Source organism: Hylaeus anthracinus, unplaced genomic scaffold (genome assembly GCF_026225885.1).
Source record: "Hylaeus anthracinus isolate JK02 unplaced genomic scaffold, UHH_iyHylAnth1.0_haploid 2, whole genome shotgun sequence".
Classification (NCBI taxonomy): Eukaryota; Metazoa; Arthropoda; class Insecta; order Hymenoptera; family Colletidae; genus Hylaeus; species Hylaeus anthracinus.
The window spans coordinates 5,035,514-5,055,315 of record NW_026534838.1 but is presented as its reverse complement, the minus strand read 5'-3'; the positions used below and the strand labels follow the sequence as shown (position 1 = coordinate 5,055,315).

Here is a 19,802-nt window from a genome sequence, read left to right as displayed (position 1 = left end):
TTTTTGGGGGGTGTAACGAAATGTTAGAAGGTGTTAGGATGTGTTAGGAGGCTTTAGAAAGTACTAGGAGGTATTTTGTGATGAAACTCTGTTGAACTTTTAAGCCCTGCGACTTTGTTAGAGGTTTTGTAGTAAGTTGCTGTCACATGCCGTCAGGGGCAGTCAGGAGCCGTCAAAGGAGGTGATACTAAGCCATTCGGCGTCTAGCAGCATCAATGAGAACTATTTGTATTACAAACTTGAGTGGTTAATTTTTAATCAAATTTGTTGTAATTCTTTAATGTCACTTTATTGACTACAGATATACTTAAATCGAAATACTGTGTACCGATCAATCCACATCCTTCATAAAAGTTTCTGACATTCTCTACTCTGCTCAGAACACACAGGTTTTTCGTATTTTGCAGGAATATGTAACTATAAAACAAATTCAAATATTCGCAGCACCATACAGTTCTCAGCGCAATATCGTCACGCCGGAAATGCTTAATGATTACAAAGAACAATACTCGAATAATATCGAGATATCGTAAAGAATCTAGGAATATCTTTTTCCCTTCGAACATGGGTAAATATTCTTAGTTGAGCATGTCTTTCTCTCCCTCCCCCCCCTCTCTCTCTCTCTGTCTGTCTGTCTGTCTCTCATCCTCGCTTTCACATGCATACACATACACACAGACACGCACTTATGCACAAATATCAAGATAGCTAAGGAGTAACGATACATATAAATTACAATTGGTTAGTTTTCTCTGACGAGCTTCGAGCCGTTACCAACAAAAATGCAGCGAATGTTTTCAATGTACTAATAAACAATCGCGAATGTCAAATTTGTGAAGCCAAAGCTCCGCGTTATGACTCTATATATTTATCAAGTACCCTATATATTACGATATCGTGGCACCAGCTGCATTTTCATTTGGTAACATATAACTGTGAAAATCGCATAGAACGTGCTTAGTAAAATCAACAATTATACGATGTAACAAAGTCTTAACCGAATGATAATACACGTTACGTTCCACGTACAAAGTTTCTCGCCATCGCTTTTTTTCCTCTAAAAATGGTTCTGTCCATAGGCGGATAACACATCGGATTTATACATACAAGGATATCTCAAAATAAGTGGTACAATGAATAACGAATTGTATTAGGTTGTCCCGAAAGTTTCTTTCGCGAGTTGCACTCAATTATTTTCTGTGGTCGTGTTTATATAAAGAGACAATCTAATTTCATAGATATTCATGTTGTAACAGTAATGGAGCGAAATGAATCGTGCACAATTCAGTAATGTAACATAAAACATAAACTATTGTGCATGTATTACATATTAATAAAGCGAAAGAAACTTTTGGAACCTAATAAATCAAATTAAATACAAACTACTTTGGGCCACCCTGAATAAGCATTAATCATACTTAGGGTAGAGAATGTTGACTGCAAAAATCATGGACCATCTACCTCTGACTATTCTTCGTTCATCGGTGTGAAAGTAGGGACGTGTTTAATCTCAAGCACCATATTCTGTGCTCAAGTGTGGCCTTCCTGTATATTATAATGGAGACAAAGTGGAAGAAATTTCTTTGCTCTCAAAAGCAGTACTGGCTTAGGGTTAGCCCAAGATTTATAATGACATTTAGAGCATAGCATGATAAACTATATGCACGAATTTGTTAACATCGTTAATTAAACTCTTTCCACGTTTCTCATTCAAAGTGGTCGTAGCACTTGTGCGTAAATAATCTGCACGATTCACCGCGCGCAATAAAAAAGATAACGTGAACAAGATACGACATTTTAGAAACAATAGTTAACATATACTCTAGTTAAAAAACCGCGAGCAAGAAATATAATATGGACTGGGTATCTCGAGCGAGGCTTCGCGTACATATAGTTCAACGATCGTCAATCTCGATAGCGATCAGTCGCAATTCTTTTTTTAGAATGCTTGAACACTGAAACAAACTAAGTCATCGGAGCATTGAAGATTCCCACGAGCGCAATGTATAGTGCGCAGAACGCGTTCGAAACGTTTAAAAAAGATTGCTTTTCAAAGTCAGCACACATCGAGGTATGTCGAACGCGTTAAGCCGGCGACTGACTTGCAACAGAACGCTGTAATGTAACTGCCCGGCACGAATTTTACGGTTCGACACCAACGTTACATTACAAGGTCCTTTTTGGAATCACGAATGCTCGCTTCGAACTCTCGGCTAAATTCTCTCTCAATGCTTCCTACTCAGTTCAGTGGAAAGTAGACGATCAAAGAGGTTCGTCAAAAAAACCGACAGACCAATGGAGCACGGTCGAGCGCGAACCGAGCGCAAGAACGGCTCGGTTCGTCGCTTGCTAGTCCACCAAATTAAGCGAATGCTCCCGTTACATTACAATGTTTTGTTGCAAGTCAGTCGCCGGCTTTATGCTCTCCTTGCATTGCGCGAATGGGAACACAACCTTGGTTAACTTTTCGAAATCGTTGGTCATCGACGGGACCCTAGAATTACCTACGGTTTTTACAAACACACCCAGTACTTCGACTTCTAATTTCCATGAAAAAGAAGGACGACTCGATTCGCAGTCACTTACGGATTAATCGCCGCGCGTCTTCGAATAATGGCTAAGTATAGTCGTATAGACAAATTATCGAAAGTTAAGTGGCACTATGCGAGAGATGCCTGAGTACATGTTGTTTCTTGACTAGAATTCATTTCTGTCTTTCAAACCGTCGTGGCTTAAACTCGTGTCCTCCTAAGGACGTTTCTCCTCCTTTATGGCGATCCGAGCAATTTACAAAATATCGGAGCTACAGTTTAGAAAAGCTTAGGAAATGAGATTCCACGCTGATGGATATTCCCGTATACGACACGCTGTGTGTCTTAGTCGGTGAGGTCTACGCTTGATCTTAAGCAACATTGTTTGCGAGTGCGGTAAACAAGTTCACCTTTGCTACCGTTCAACGTTGGTGTGTAAAAAAACTCTCGACTGAAACGACGTTATGCACGAGGCTCGAGGGTATGCAATCAAAGGCGTAATGCTAGTCTAAGACCATTTTGGATGACCGTGAGCAACGGTGTTATTACGACCAGTCACGATCAAAAAATTGCTATAGCTTTTTCCTAAGATTCCCGAGTAAACTGGTCGACTCAAACTACAGGGCCTCGAAACCGAAGAAGGCTGCTCTTCAGGCTACGCCATAACGTAGCGGTGAGCTCGCATTCTTCAGATTCGGGGCTTACTGGTTGCAACGGTTCTTCCGTTAACGACTTACTTGGATGTTTCAACATAAACGACGAGAATTTCGTTTGCTTCGTGCGAGAACTATATACAAACGTATCGTGTAACGCTAATGCTAGGACACAACGTCGTTATGCAATACGCGTTGCATCAGTTCAGCCTCGTCCGCTGCTGATCCTGAATCAATCATAGCCGTCGGGAGAACGGTCGGTGGTTTATTCCTTGATGCGATCAGCAGCAGTCCCTAAATTTCATGCTACCTTCTTCTTACTTATCTTCTTGCTGCGAGGGAGGGTAGCGAAGTTTGTTATCTGGAACGCACAAACGAATCGTTCGTTATTGAGTGTAACGCTAATGCAATCGTGGAATGCTCAGGGTCAACGCTCAATCTTTGTATAAAACTCGTTGTGTTTTTGGAGAAGAACACGCAACACTATTTGCAAGAAAGCCTCTGTATCGAGGCACCATAAAACGCGGACTCATTCTGGACTCATACGAGATATATTAAAGCTTCGTTTGTTTCGTCGAATTGGGTATTGTAAATACACAATCAACAACACGATTAACAGGTTGCAGTAAAGTGTTAACAGACTAACCGCATGCGCATTTAGGATAAAACACTCTCTAAGTGGTTAGTGACTAAGAAATTACGAATCAGAAAACACTCTAGTAAACCATTTCCATACGATCTGAACGAATTAATCCGATTCTTCTCTCCAGACTTCCAGTATGGTAGAGTATTAAACAGTGAGGAGGATGGGGAAGGATGAGGTGACACAAGGTTTGTTTAATTCGCTTCCGAAAACCAGTCAACGAGACCCGACTAACGCTTGTATTAAATTCGTTGTTTGCGATAAAAGCTTAATAAATGTCTGACTCCATCTTTTTCACGGCTTTAGGCGACCGAGACATTTCTCTTATTTGAGACTCTGGGTTCACCGTTGCAGCTTTCTCCTCGTTTGCGATTTGAGCCTTCTGCTCTTCGATTGTTTTTGTATCTGTATCGTTATTCGACGCAAGCGTGTAAGTATCAGAGCTGGTGGAAGTCTCATTATCGCTCTTATCGTCGTTCTGATCGTTCTGATCGTTCGATCCTTGACTCGAGATCGACGACTTAGGAGCAAGTTCTATGATCGTTTCCTGTGGCTCGATGCTGTTCGATCTCGACTGACTAGCGCTCAAATTTAGACTCGAATCGTCAGTCTTGGACGAACCTTTGTGATCCCTGTTAAAGGCACCGTGGAAGATGCTTTTCGGAATCGTCAACAGTTTAGAGAATCCTTCCTTGGTTCTCTGTCTCTTAGACTTTTTTAATTTAGTCTTGTCCGCGACGTGGGCGATGAACACGTCCTTCGCAGCACCTGTGTTAGAGAATGTCTTCAACGTACCAGTTTTGATCACCAGAGTGGCCTTCACCGCGTTCTGAGAGTCAGCGTCGTCGGTCAAGTCTTCCTCGCTCTTCGAGAGTGGTACCTTCGGTGCTGGCTTCTTGTGGTACTTGCCTGCGCGATTGAAACCATCGGAGTTGCTTCGAGACACGTCTGGAGTTGTCCATACATCCAAGGAGGAGGCTATGTTCGCTTCCTCGGTTGTCTTCGAGGATACCTTCTGATCTACGTCGTCTCTCTTCAGGATCTCGTTATGAGACGCGTCATGGGTCTCGGTGATATCATCATCACTGAGCTTTAACTTCTCTTGCGAGTAGACGATGTTATTAACGGCCTTGTGAGCCTCGCTCAGAAGCTGCTTCAACTCGTCGAACTTGTTCTGGCAAAGTTCATCGGTTGCTGTGCGATCGACGGTCGGTTTTTCGAGGAGTGCCGAAGGAATTATATTTGAGGAAGCCTCTGTGGTTGCAACTGTTGTCGCGTGATTGATATCGTGTGTTGTCACCACTGTGGTGTCAGTATTTGGAGTACTCGCTTGCTGCGACTGGTCGATAACAGATGCATCCACCGTTTCTGTAGAATGCTCGGGATCAGCTTTCGTCACTATACTCTGAATTATTTGAACATCCGTGGTCGGAGACTCCGAGCAGAGTTCACCTACAGATTCTGGTTGGGGGCCTGGTTGACTGGTGTTTTCTATCACGTCATCGTTACCTGCGACAAGGGGACCACGATCGAATTTTATATAATCGGCAACATTACTGTTTTGCGAGAGCAGAAGCAAGATCTCGAGAGCTTGTTCGGGGGTCACGAGACTTAAAGGTGTCGGAAGTGAGATGTTTATGGAGGAAGGAGGGTCGTTGCTGTCGGAATCCTCTCCTGCGTCCTTCAAATACCACAAAAATTTATTACAAAGAGTGAGGAATAACGGACGTCGATAATTCGCGAATAGACTGTGGCAAAGTTGAACGGTTAATCGAGGCTCAATGTCGACGCGTTTGGAATACGCGTCAGATTCAATTTGAGTAAGCCCCACGTCGGAGAACGAAATTGGGTCTCGGAACTGGCGCGATTAAGCCTTGATTTACGTTGTCATAGGAGTTCGAGCAGGCGGATTTCGTACCTCTGGTTGTTTCTTCGTGGTGGAGCGGGGTTTTGCGCGTGTTCTTGCACCGACGCTCGATGTTCTAACTAACGACTCGCCCTGGGATGAGCGAGTCGATTGCAACGCCTCTCCGCTGCTGTATCCGCTGGATATGTCGTCCGAGGATCTTATATTACTAAAATTGAAAATTGCATTAAAGGAAACGGTTCCTTATTTTGCTTCGGCTAGGACAGCTCTAGGAATACCTACGTTAAGCTAGCTGTCGGTTCCCTAGGCCTGGGTTGTCTAACATCGACGTCCACTTCAGAGAAGTAAATTTCCATGCGATTGCTACTCGACTGCGTCCGACGAGGACTGTATCCCCTTCTTCCAACGTGCTCCCTTCGACGAGGTTCCACTATAAACGTAAGCGAGAGCTTTAATTTCTGCAAACCTTTCGCGAGGTAGAGAATAAAGCCTGAATCGTTTATCGATCTACTGACTTGCAGGTGTTTGAAACAAGGAAACGAGACTAGCACTGATTTAGCGTTTGTAAACTCGTGGATCGAACGATCGAAGAACTGAGATCGGTTCTAGGAACTTTTAGATTGGACTCTTTGGATGCTCGATAACAAATACGATTGACTTTAGCAGAGATGGGCAAAACCCTAGGCTTCGAGTAAATCCGAAGTTTGCCGATGTTTGGAAAATGTTCGAAAGAGGAAACGAGATCGGTAAACTTCAGATTTATTCGCAGTATAGGGTTTCGCCCATCAGTGTACTTTAGGAATAAGTTTGAACTGTTCACTGCACAAATCGATTAACTGTTGCATACAAATTGTAACATTACTGACAATTATTTTTAGCTATTCTTTCTTATTAATTTTATAGATGAAAGCTACATCTGTATTTTTGCATTATAGAATAATTATTCGAAATTCTGTTACAACTGTATTTGTGCGTTTTACAATATTTATTTGAATTTGTATTATGATTGTATTTATGCACTCTATAATAACTATTTGAATTTATATTATAAACGGAATTTTAAAAACCAATGTGCATTATTTCATCGTATTTCTCAACTTTTTGTTTTATGAAGTTAATCGATACATGCAATGATTCATATGATAATTTGATTGTTAAGGGAATATTTCTAAAATTTTCCATGGTTGGATACAGTTTTAACAATAACGTTCGAGTGTCGACATCCCAGGGATCGTTCGCGCGCATCTAGCACCTAAAAAGACGAAGTCCTCGACTAACCAACTCCTTTCGTTTCACGATTTCCAAAAAATCATTAAACGATCGGCGCACGGTGGGACGAAACGGCTTTCGGCGATCAAAAATCGATTTTCGTGAATTCGAAAAATGGAAAAACTGTTTACGTACATCGATAGAGGATAAATTGCTGTTTAATGTAGCGCAATCCGTTTTTTGATATTTGCTTCCATTTTGCTGTGGTGCGCATTCAAAGGCAGTTGAAATTCGTCCAAGAAAAACGCTTACGATATTACTCCTAACTTCGATATACGATTCTAAAAAACTTTGCACAGAAAGACGATATTCAAATGAAATATTACGTTTACTAGATTTGTATAGATAGTATTCAATGCATAAAGTAAGTCAAAATGTTAACAACTTTTTAAATAATAGGATCTGCTTGGAGAGAAGTACATTTAAGTAAAATTGTAACTTTACGCATGGTTATAAAAAATTGTCCGCACATGTTCGAGGTTTGATTGCTATCACAGGAAAGGGTGAACCATCCTCTATCAGATTCTGCAAAGATCAGGTGCTCCTAGGTGCCCCATTTCGAGAAAATGGGTGATTGTACTAAATAGGACTCGAACAGAAAATAGTACGTACGTTTGTACGCTTACTTCTATGATTATTACGTACATCTTGTCATCTTTAAATTACTAAATACATTTCTCTCATAGTTAATAACAAGTTTGAGTCGAATTTTGGTTAAATAGGAATAAGTATGTCAAACAAGTGAAAGATATTGAACGCGTTACACTTTATACGTGAATATTTGGACACCCTGTAGCTCAAATTGATTTATACTAATACAATTTAAGTATCATAGTATAGGGAATAAGTTCCTAAAATTTCATTAAAATATTTTCAAGAGAACCAAAGTTACGGATTTTTGATCGCCGAGAGCCGTTTTGTCCCACTGTGCGGCTGGGACGGAGCAAAGCAACGGACTAAAGGATATTCCCGAGGGAGAATACGCAGAAATTAGCGGCGCTAGGATCGGCGAGCAACCTTCCATGTCCGTCTCGTCGTGCATGTGCGACGTGTTTCTATTCTCGTCCTCCTTCTCGCCGGTCAGATCGCTCAGGCTGTAGCTCTTCTTCAAATGCTGCACCAATCCGCCGCCACCCTGAAAGAGTAATTCTCCATTCTTCAGTTTGCACGATTAACCCATCGCGTCGCGTTCTGTTAGGCGCCGGGTGCGTATAGTAAAAGATAGAGCGGAAGAGAAGAGTGCGAAAAATAATAAGAGAGAGCTAAAAGGGGAAAAAAAACGAAACTCTTACCAACCCGGAAAATAAGGTGTTAATGTGTTATCTGTCGACACCAGAGCCTAAGAAATCGTCGTATCTAGGCTTCGGCTACGCAAAGGCGGTCCCTTGTCAATCCGGGATGCGTTTTCTTTCTGGTTTGCATTCTGGCGCGAGCTAAGCGTGCTCCAGCGGTAGAAGAAGCCTCTCTTGATTAACTGGACCAACTCGTTAGACGGGATTCGCTCGACGCGAACAGGAGATATCAATCGACGCGGACGATCGCGAAACGCACGCGTTCTAGTCGTCAGGCATATCAAACGCGCGGATCGATTAGATTTTGGAGGCACGATTGATCTCTGCATTTATCTTGCTGGCTTCTGTTAACGCTAAACGACTGTACTTGTCAGTTTCTAACGTAGTTATTATTTTACTTAACACGTTGACTGCCAAACGAATATTCTTGAAAATTTCTGCTAACATTAAATATTATTTAGACTATCAGAGTCTAGGTAATGAAACATTTATCGTGGTATTTAGTTTTGTAATTACATCAAAATTCATCAACTTCATTTAGATTCATCTGCTGTGACGTCTAACTTTCAGAATTAATCTTTCTAGTTCTTGAGTGAAAAACACTGTCACCCATATATGGGTGACATGGCGATCAACGTGTTAATAAGTATTCCTAATGGAATGCAGAGAACGTGCTCCGAATACGGGAAATATATCTTTGAGAATCTAATAATATATATTTGTTTGAATTCAAAGTCTTTTAAGTGCAAATTCGTTCACAAGCAAAAGTGAGTTTGACGTGCCTGGCGTAGACCCTGCCGCTCGCAAGTATTAACTAACTTCATCCTATTCAGTTTTTCGGTACAATTAGAACCAGAATGAAACGTTTATGCTTTTCAAAGACTAGAAAAATTTCGAAAATGTTCTGACAATTAATGAGCATGATACCTAGTGGATCTCATTTTCCAAATCAAATCCAAGTTGTCTAAGAATTTGTATGTGTAGAAGTATCTAGCGACGAGTGCCACACAGTATTTATTAAAACGAGAGACATTTAACTCGGATCAAATACTTACGAGCAGCAGGTGCGTGGTCGACGAAAGTGAGAGGGGCAATATCAGCAGATCCTTGTCGGCAGAACGCGTTTATTCGAAAAAAAAAAGAGAAAAAAGAAACAATACCATATCATTGTTGCGTAAAATCTTTGGGATTGGGTATAAAAAGTCTTACTCTCTAAGTGTTTCTTGGCAAATGAGCGAATCGATGCGATTTCTTTAAAATTAATAGCGATCGCAGCGAATGTACGACGATGCAGAAGTAACGAGAACGTCGACGCAGCTCTCTGTAATTAAAAATTTATTAGAAAAAAAAAATTCGAGACATTCAAGATGTCAAGGTAGGATGAGGAAAATTTGTCAACGAGTTTTTCTTAATTCTCGTTCACCAATCATCTTAGAAATAAAAAAACAAAAACAAAAATATATTCTAAATCTTATTACCCCATTGCTAACTTCATTATTCTGCGTTACTTTCACATCAATCTAACATACGAGTTAAAAATGTTATATCCATCGTTGCTCGAATTACTGTTCGATTCCACCGTTTCGGAATTTAATTTTATTATTATATTACAACAATAGAAGTAATCGTTCGCGTGACTTGATCACTCTTATCTCGTTGAACAAATAAGATAAAACTTTAATTCCTCCGCAGATAGTTTTAAAGAGTGGAATAAATTGTATAAAAATCGATATTGGATTTAACATTTTTCTAGCAATAAGAACAACACATTTGTGACCGAGTTAACAATAGTTGAAATCACTCTGCTCCTGAATGCTTCGTTGAAGATACACGCAGATGAGTTTTCGCATAATCAGGATTGTTTCTCTCGTTACCTCGTCGCATGACAGTCTTGAACTCATTCTTCCAGTTCTAGGTGCATCTACGACTCATCGTAGAAACTTTTCAGATACATGGTACACAGACTCGAATTCGATAGCTTTTTAAACCCTCCAGACAAACAAAACGAAAGTAGTCATTCGTTCGTAGCCCATCTCGTTGAAGCTGGAGAGTTGAACGCTAGGAACGCAACGGGTCCACAATCACAAAACACCGATTTAACAATCTAAATCATAATTCGTACAAATATTTAATCAGTAGACTGCGGATGGCCATGCTAATTTATATTGGACTGTCTGGAAAGTCCATGCCGATTATTAGTTGGCGGTACAAGTCTTAATATACCGAAAACTAATAAATAACATATGTACATTCTTTAAAAGGTGGAAAGGTTGTGGAACAAAATGGAACAAAATGGTACATATATAATTCAATAAATATACAGTCAGTGTAATAAGTATTCGTACAAGAACCATTTATTTTAAATGGGTTGCTGTACGAATACTTCTTACACTGACTGTATATCAAAATTCAAATATCCCTTTGAATTTTTCTTAAAAATAGGCATGAACTTTCCGGACAACCCAATATGTTTACAGATTCGTATCTTCCAAGTAACGTAAAATGTATTCTACGCTTGAAATTTTACATACTTAAGCATTTGTGCGCGTTCTCATATATTCTTGCATGCTCCTATTTGTCATAAATGCGTAAACATCCGCAGTCTGTTTATCAGAGTACATTGTATTATTATATCCTATCGCTCGATAACTTGCAAACCTTTTTATGTATTCGGCCATGAAATAGTTAAAAGTTTACAACAGTAAAATTAAAATTCCCGTCGACCTGCGACGAAATCTCTCGTCGTTAAAAGGGATTCCGTCGATTCTCAAAAAATATTTGTTCTTTGAATCGTTCGTTGCGACGCGACACGAGGTCGCTCGAAGGCACTGATTTTCCTGAATCACTATGATTATCACGATTCGCGAGACAGACGTTCCTCGAATATAATTGTATTCGTACAAGAAGGCGTATAAATAGACTTTCGAAAAGACACGCAGTGTTGGTTCCAAAAAGGTTCGCTTAAAATACGAAATGTACCAAGTTCATAGTACCCTAGTATCCGTTTCAGACAAGCACGCGGAGAATTTCATCGGAGACGACGTTAAACGAACCTGGTCCATCGTGAACGGGATATCATCACACGGTTAAAACCCATTTTTATTATCATTTCTTCAAACCGTTTTACAGCCTCCAGCCTGCGAACGATGATAACAGCTAGGATTATCACGGGCTGGCGAAAACACACGTATTCGACAAACTTGCCTGGTCTGGTAGCCAGTGAAAGTCGTAAAAAAGAAAAAAAAGAAACCTAACTCTACGGTAACCCTAACCGGTAACTTCAGCGACTCGACGTTCGCCGTCGAGTTAGCAAGGATGACTGGATTGTCTGGTCTCGCAGTCATCGTCGCTGTATTTACAATAATCGAAATCCTCGCGAGAGGTATATTTCAGCCGCCTGGTGGTCCCGGCTTTGAACTTCCTGGCTCTTCGGCTCTTCGCGGTCCTCTTCGGCTGCGGCACCTTGAAAATCGTCGGTTCGGTGTCGCCGACGAGCTCGGTCTCGACGTCGGTGTTGATTTCCGTGTCCTCTTGCACGTCGGACACCGATTCCATCGCGATCAACTCCTCCTCGTAATTAACGCTGGTACTCGACTGCGCCCATCTGCTCGTTGTGGCGTTGTCTTCCTGATCCGTCCCCGTCTGAAGCGTCGGCAACGTTGGACGCTTGGCTAAGCTAGAAATCGCCGAGTCTGATTGGCTGGCAGGGATCTCACGCGCCACGTCTAAGTCTGATTTCAAATGCTGACACCCCGCCGTGTGTATGGTTTATTAATTTTTTTTTGGTTTTTAGCACACGTGCGTGTGAACGTCGTCGAGTGTGTGTTTTTTGGTGTTAACGACGGATCGACACATGATGGATACACGCACACATACGCGTGTACAGGTATACACACGATGATATTGGTATTTTTTGGTTGATTTTTATTTTTAACGACGATGATTTGTTAAAGGAACGACGATGAGTTTGGCAGTGGTTAGACGGTGTTGTATGGTGTTGACGGTGATCGACGTTGATGGTAGTTTTTGATTAGAGGCGGTGAGACGGCGTGCGGGGAAGGCGTGCGGGGCAACGAAAACATAAAATCAAAAGAAAAAAAAAATAATTATCGAACGATTAGTGGGGAGGCTTGGCCAAGCAGTAGCCGAGGCGAATTAGGGTGCTGAGTGAGACATAAAACGAATCAACGGTCGTCTTGGCACGCGGGAAGAAGTCTGCGTTTTACAGATTTAAGCTTCTAATCAAAGTATACTACGTTTGTATTCGTTTCTAATGGTTTCATCTAAACTACTTCAAGGATAGTGCAACGATAGTTCAGCTCGAGTTTTTGGGAAGAAATATACAGTGAATCCCATAAATATTCGTTTGAATAAATTAAATATAGTTTGAGTATAATTTAATTGAAATGGAATACTGAATAAGTAAAATCACAAAAAGTATACTACGTTTGTATTCGTTTCTGATGGTTTCATCTAAACTACTTCAAGGATAGAGCAACGATAGTTCAGCTCGAGTTTTTGGGAAGAAATATACAGTAAATTCCATAAATATTCGTTTGAATAAATTAAATATAGTTTGAGTCTAGTTTAATTGAAATGGAATACTGAATAAGTAAAATTACAAAAAGTATACTACGTTTGTATTCGTTTCTAATAGTTTCATCTAAACTACTTCAAGGATAGTGCAACGATAGTTCAGCTCGAGTTTTTGGGAAGAAATATACAGTAAATTCCATAAATATTCGTTTGAATAAATTAAATATAGTTTGAGTCTAGTTTAATTGAAATGAAATACTGAATAAGTAAAATTAAATATTAAAACTACTTAATGTCTGCCCGCGAGCAAGACGACCGTTTCCATCGTAGCAGCGTTGCTAAGTGGAGCTTTCCAGTCGCAGGGCCGAAACTTACCTTAATGGCGGTCTGCATGAGAACCGTAGTGGCGTAGTTCACACCCTTCGAGCCGAGTTGCAGAACAGCCGTGTAACCCTGCTCCGTTGCGCGCGCTAGAGCTTCGTCGATCTCAGCCTCTCGACGGATCAGAGCTGGATGGACGAAGCGTCGATAGAGGATGCTCGAACCCTTGGTGGCTGGGCTCAACAGCCACACCACCAGGATTGTTTTAATTTCATAGTAAAAGGGGAACCTGGATGGGCAAAAGGTGCGCAAATTCGATAAGATGCACTGGCGATTCTCCGAATCGGTGAATGAAACTTGGGAGTTTTTATGGCGACTAAGAAAGAGACTTAACCTCTGCACTCCTATGTCGAGTGTGACTCGACATCAGTTTTTACGTCAGGACATTCTTTCGTGTTTAAGTCGATAGTGAAGGAAATTGTTTCAAGAGATATTGTACACTTGAAAATTGCCAAATACAATGAAAGTGAGAATACAACTGGCATTTAAGTGAATCTGTTCCTTCCTTTATTTATTTAAATTCCCTTCTTTTTTAGTTAACCTCTTCCCGCCCTTGGCCACATACGTGGATGCTTAGTTTTATATAATTATAATTACTGTCAATAATAAAAAGAACAAAAATTTGAGAATAACAAAAGAAAAATACTTTCTAAATAGGTTAAAGTAAATTTCAAATAAAACGCTTGAAAGCGTAACGAAATTTAAATAGAATTTGGAGTGCAAGGGGTTAAAGCTCCGATCATAAATACGTATGAATAATAAAATCTGCCCGAGTATGCAAAGTTTCGAAGGCCACTGATACAAATAAAAGCACATCCGACAAATCGAAGTCCGAGAATAAAATAAAAATCAACGAGCAAGTTGTTGGTAATGTGCGACGGATTCGCGAGAGATAGAGGAAGAAAAAGTGAAAAATGGCGCGGGTTAGGGGCGCACGGTGCAGAAAGGAAAACGAGGGAGGGAAGAAAGCGCCTATTCCAGGCCAGAAATACACCGGGGTCTCTCCTTTTTGGTTGTAATCCGAGTACGAAGGGAGAGGATCTGGCACAGCAGGGAGGAACAGCAAAAACAGAGACGGAAGATGAGACACGGCTGGCGGAACCCTCAGAAGTGCATGTAAGCCAATATCCATCTCGGCCGAAATTAGACTTTCGGAATTCCCGGTGGCGAGCCACGGACCACGCGGTTCATGTAGGTTTATTGGCCTCGGCTCGCTTCGAATTTTACCCGCTTCCGGCGAAAATGGGGCCGTGACCGAGCTGTCAAACATTCGCGAGTTTCGAACCCGCCCCCGGTACTTTCTTTCTGCGTGCTGCACGCTCGATTCCATCGCGAGGACATTTTGGTTCAACAAGTCGAGGAACGGGATCGCGTTTGACCTCTCTTCCTTGTTTAACTCTACGCCACTGGCGCGGGACGCTATTGCTGGCCACTGGTATTCGTTACGTCACGGCTCTAGTATGGTTCAGTTTCAATTTCTATGAAAGTTGTGCTGTTGGAAGCCCCAGAAGATTCGTAGACTCTATATTGTACTCTGTTTACTATGAATTCCTTATGTTTATTTACTAAAAAACCTGATTATTGTATTTGTAGATCCCCTACGTTCGTAGACTCCATTTTATATATTTTGTTTACTATGAATTCTTTACGTACGTTTATTTATTTACTAGAAAACTCGATTGTTGTATTTGTAGATTTTCTACGTTTGTAGACTCTATGTTATATTTTGTGTACTATGAATATTGTATGTATTAATTAAAGAATAAATAAATGGCTCCAAGACGAATAGTCAATATTTTCCGAGGATAGCTTCTATCTGGAAATTTCTTTCGACGCATCAACCTTAGTTTTAGACCTCGATTAAGAGTATAATTCACAAATTCTTGTTAAAGACCGACAAATTATTATATACAATTAATTACTAATACATACAGCATTCATAGTAAACAAAATATAACATAGAGTCTACGAACGCACAGAATCTACAAATACAATAATCAAGTATATAGAAGTTAATGTATGCGTAATCATGAAAACCCCAATAATGGGTCGTCTACAGTAATTAGCACGATTGAACGCGAATAATAAAAATCATACACTCTACGATTGTCTCACCAGAAGCTAAAGAAGACGTCGGTGAAGGTTTCCGCGCACGTGAACAGCGCGAACACGATCCAGTACATCATCCATTTCACCTGTAAACAGAAGATGTAACGCTTGTCATCGGAATGTTAAAACGTCTCCGATGGAAGACTTCCATCGTCAACCAGCGAAGTTCTTCCAAGATTCCCAGGCTTTTTAACAAAGAAACTCGAGAATATGACTCGCTCGATAAACATTTGCGTAGCAAACATTCCGCGGGAACAATGTTTGACCGAGGTGTTATCGATGGGTCTAGCCCGAACTCGCTTCTGCGAAGCGTGCTCGAGCCAATTCCATTAATTATGATCGTCAAACATAATCGTTCCTAATGGAATCAGTCAAGAGTGCCTCGACGTTTCTTCGCGGATAGTCGCGCGACCCAGACACCGTTTCTGCCATTAAATCCATTACGATATTCGTTTATTATTCTAATAAAATACTGCAAAATACTCACGTATTCTTTAACATTCTTCGTCCTCACCGCCTTGTAAGAAGCATAGGCCGGGTACAAATTGCCGAATACTAATCTGAAAATCGGATACAGCAGAAGGTAAGTGAGCGATCGGGGGACAACGATCACCAGCAGCGCAGCCAAGATTCGCAAGCAACCCAAGCTTATTCTCTTTGGGATCATGTCCGCACAGAATCGCACGCAAGCGTGAAAACATTCGACCAATATTCGAGGGACGCCAGCTTTACAGAGGGTCCAGATAAAAGGATTTTCGTCGATACCGCTCGGCCGATGCTCGATCCCTTTGGCTTCCATTTTCACCAGAGCTTCTCTCTCCCGTGTCTTGCTGGAATCGAGACTAACTCTATCGAGTCCCTTCGTCACGCTTTTCGATGCACGTCGGCCCTATCCGACGCGTCCAACTGCAAAATATCCAAGCGATTGCTTAAAGCATATCAAAAATTTAACGTCTGTTTTGCAACAAAGAAACTTTCCCCGATCAAATATAACACGACTTCAACCCTCGTATTTCTAGGCTCGCGGAAGTTTTAATCGAGTCGTAGCATTGCGATCGGAATAGAGCGCTTACAGAGTCGTGAAGGGATCTAGGATCCGCCCTCTGCCCAAGTCGAGCGATCTCTCATCGATAGAATCACGGAATAGATCGAGGAGTTCGAAATACTTCCATCGTTACTCGTTGACCCTTAACAGCCACGTCTATTTCAGGCCTCTCCAAATGATCGTTCCGTGGGCGACGGAACCCGAGACAATTGTTGCAACGACGATCGTTGTGTCCCCCTGAAGATCAGAGCCGTCGATTCACGAGCGACTCACGACCCAGGTTACCTCTACATGGGAGACTGAAAATCGTCGGTCGTGTAAGTGTCGGGCAACCGAGAAAGTTTGCCGTTTTTCAGGGCCTCGAAAGTGAGAAACATATTTATCTATCGAATAATAGGAATAAAAAGTATAAAGGTGAATCGCGTTCACTGCAAGAATTTTTGAGAAATCTTAAATTTAAGTGTCAAAGCACTTGGTACAGTCAACTTTTACTAACTTTCCTGGATAATAAAGATCAACGTTATTAAACGACAAAATTTGTCTAGCCACTGAATGATAATTAATTTATTTCAGAGATCATTTCTCAACTTTTTGTTTCACGGAGTTAATTTGTGCAATGAACGGTTCAAATATAAATAAAGAGCTATAAAGACAGACAAAAACGACACTTTCCCGGTTGCCAAATAGGCCAGCAAAAATAAAATATTGAGACGTGAAATCACAGCGTGCTCGATTTTTTATTTCCTTCGACTTACATGCACAGCTGCGATTTTCAACCCCTGGCACGTTACGAGGCAGCTTTCCTCGACGCGACGCACTTGTTGCATCCTTTCAGGAATGCTGGCATGGTCGTTTCGCGACGACCCACTCGTTCGCGAGAGGATATCGCCCGATCGTTTAGGGTGTTGTCGCTCGATCGCGGAAAACTCGAGGCGAGCGCGACGCCGCTCGTTCCGCTCGCGGATGCTTCCAGTTAAAGACTAAATGCGTAACCGCGTTCTGGCTACATCGACGGTCCACAGGCTCTATTTTCGCGCCTTAAGCCGCTGTCGTGCGGAGTAGTCTCAACACCGAGCCGCGAACTCGACTGGAAGCGACAATGATCTCACTGGTCGACGAACCAATCGGAATTTTCGGCCAGAAAGAATTAGTTACTTGTTTGGTTGTGCGAACAAAGTCTTTCACGACGACACGAGCATTGTGTCTTAGGTACGCTTGTAAAGTAAACGTCGCGTTTCATTGTATACGTTTCCACTGATAAATGTGTGCTCACTTCCTCAATTGGAATAAATTATTTAAAGTTATGAATGTATTAATGAATATCATTTGTGTTTTCGTGTTTAGTTTGGGTTGCACTAGAGAATATATTTTTTCGAATGGAAGGATAGTTAAAATTACGATCTACGATTCGATCCACTGACATTAAAGAAGCACTAACACACCCGGTGAAAAACAATCCAAAAGTCCAGTTCGTTAATAATATACCAGCTGAAACATGTTCATTCGAAGCAGAGCTACTCCATGACTCGATTACGAATACGCACACAACTGTTTCAAGATGATCTCGATTTCGATCTACGTTCGAGGACCGACTAATGAGGGTTCGTCTCACGGGACCTTCTTGTACCGAGTATGGCGCGAAACTGCGGTCGATCGCGCTTCGCAGGTAATTCGATGATTGTCATCAATGTCGCTGGATTGCGTAACGGGGCGTCCTTTGTGCGCAGTCCGTGGAAGTCATTCGTGGATTAACGAGCACCGCGATCCGAATGTTTCCGTTTCGCGGAAATCCTATGCCCCGATCGAACTCACCGATTCGCCTTGAAATCGAGGACACGTTTGTAAACAATTTAATCTTCGACGGATCGTTGACCCTAAACCGCTAATTTTTATCCTCTAATGAATCTCTGAAGCCATATACACGGTGCATCTATATTTACACCGTACTGCAACTATCATCAATCGAACACCTTTCCTCGATTTGCGAAATTATTAACGAGCACCTAAACGACGTCAATGTACGAAACGCAACAGCTAACTAAAATTGCGTATCGCGTAGCTCTTTACGCAGTCGCAAATCCTGGATCTACTGTCCTCGGATTAACCTACACACGTATTTGTAAACACCTAAACAACAGACGATCGCGTTAATTTGTTCGACAGGCTCGTGAAATTCATGAATTTTAGTAAAGCTACATAAATAAATCACGATAGATGTTTGATTAGTGACGTCCAATAGTCTAAGTAACATTAAAGCCCAGCAGAAATTTTTAAGAAAGAGTATTTTTAACTCTTTGCATTCGAAATTATATTTCACTTTGGTTACCAGCAGTTCCCATTTTTGTTTCATTTGCAAGTGTTTTATTTGAAATAAAGAATATTTATCTGACAGTGAACGTGTTGATCTACTAAATAAATAATATCATCTTATTTTACTAGGTCATCCCATAAGTTCGTGGTGCAGACTGAGTCAATATTTAACCCTTCCAGCACCGCTGTGGTATCATGAAAAAGTAGCACGAACTTATGGGACAACCTAATAGTATTTTTAATCAAAATCCCGACACTCATTTCCAAATAACCAACACTGTCCCTGTTTGTCCACCTCGGAAATGAGTACACGCATCGTTGACAAAGTCGATAAGTCTAAAATGGGAACATTCCACGAGTCCAGCGCGTGCTCGCGATTCGGACGAGGTCGATGACCCCGGAGCCGCGTTCGGAAAAACCTCTCCGCGAGATTGGAGTCCGCGGTTCTCGAAGAAGTGACTGCACAGAGGATTTGCAACGGAACGTGACAGAATCCAGACTGCGCGAGAACGAACGACAATGATCTTGACCTCGTACGAATAAATACGTCGTCATAGACCGAGGTCGCCTCCGCGTTTCCGCGTAAGCGCGCACGCGTTCGGTTACGCGGCTGCATTAATAAACATGAAAGCAGCAGCTCGCTAACGATTGGCGCGGATCGCGTTTGCGGCTGTCTCCCCGCTGGTCCAACCGTTACCAACGTCCGAATTTCCAGCGATTTTATCGAGCGTTGCTAATGCGGACATTTTTTTAACCCTTTTCCACGGTAAAAGCGACCCATACGAACCGACCATTGGTTCGCTGGCCAGAGTCAATGTTTGATAACCAGGCTTCTCTTCGTCGTATTGTACAGCGAGCTCGACGGTGACCCTATTAAGCAGTCGAGACATTTTCTTTTTCAAGTAATTTGCAACTTTGTGATGGTCGTTGTGAGGGATGTTCTTTCTTTTGTGGAAGTGTATTAATGGTTATGATTGAGATTCTAGGCATTAACTTTGTTTACCCTTCGTATGCACTGTGATCTTATGCTAAATAGTGTCCTCTTTAAAATTCTTTTATATAATCAATCTTAATTCATACAATTATCGATGTTCCTCCTGCTCTGGGCGTGTTTTAATGTAATTCTTGCGACAATAATAATTGTAAGTCCTGATTATTTCCTGTAG

The 19,802-nt window shown here is 41.5% G+C and overlaps 1 protein-coding gene across 8 annotated transcripts in view; it reads right to left on the bottom strand.

The window, feature by feature from the left end:
* Nucleotides 1-263: 263 nt before the first annotated feature.
* LOC128893062 (uncharacterized) overlaps nt 264-19,802 on the bottom strand; it is a 37,229-nt gene continuing 17,690 nt past the window's right edge. For 3 of the 8 annotated variants that reach the window (XM_054153800.1, XM_054153799.1, XM_054153801.1), the window contains exons 2-9: nt 15,769-16,187; nt 15,288-15,367; nt 13,167-13,401; nt 7,921-8,098; nt 5,977-6,124; nt 5,746-5,902; nt 3,921-5,508; nt 264-3,545 (exon numbers count right to left, since the gene is read on the bottom strand). In XM_054153800.1, coding sequence (XP_054009775.1) covers nt 4,096-5,508; nt 5,746-5,902; nt 5,977-6,124; nt 7,921-8,098; nt 13,167-13,401; nt 15,288-15,367; nt 15,769-16,080 — 2,523 coding nt within the window. In that variant the 5' untranslated portion in view covers nt 16,081-16,187 and the 3' untranslated portion in view covers nt 264-3,545; nt 3,921-4,095. Of the gene's footprint in view, nt 3,546-3,920; nt 5,509-5,745; nt 5,903-5,976; nt 6,125-7,920; nt 8,099-13,166; nt 13,402-15,287; nt 15,368-15,768; nt 16,188-16,354; nt 16,626-17,081; nt 19,141-19,802 lie in introns of those variants that run through there. The other 5 variants (XM_054153798.1, XM_054153804.1, XM_054153806.1 and 2 more) reach the window with 5 other exon arrangements.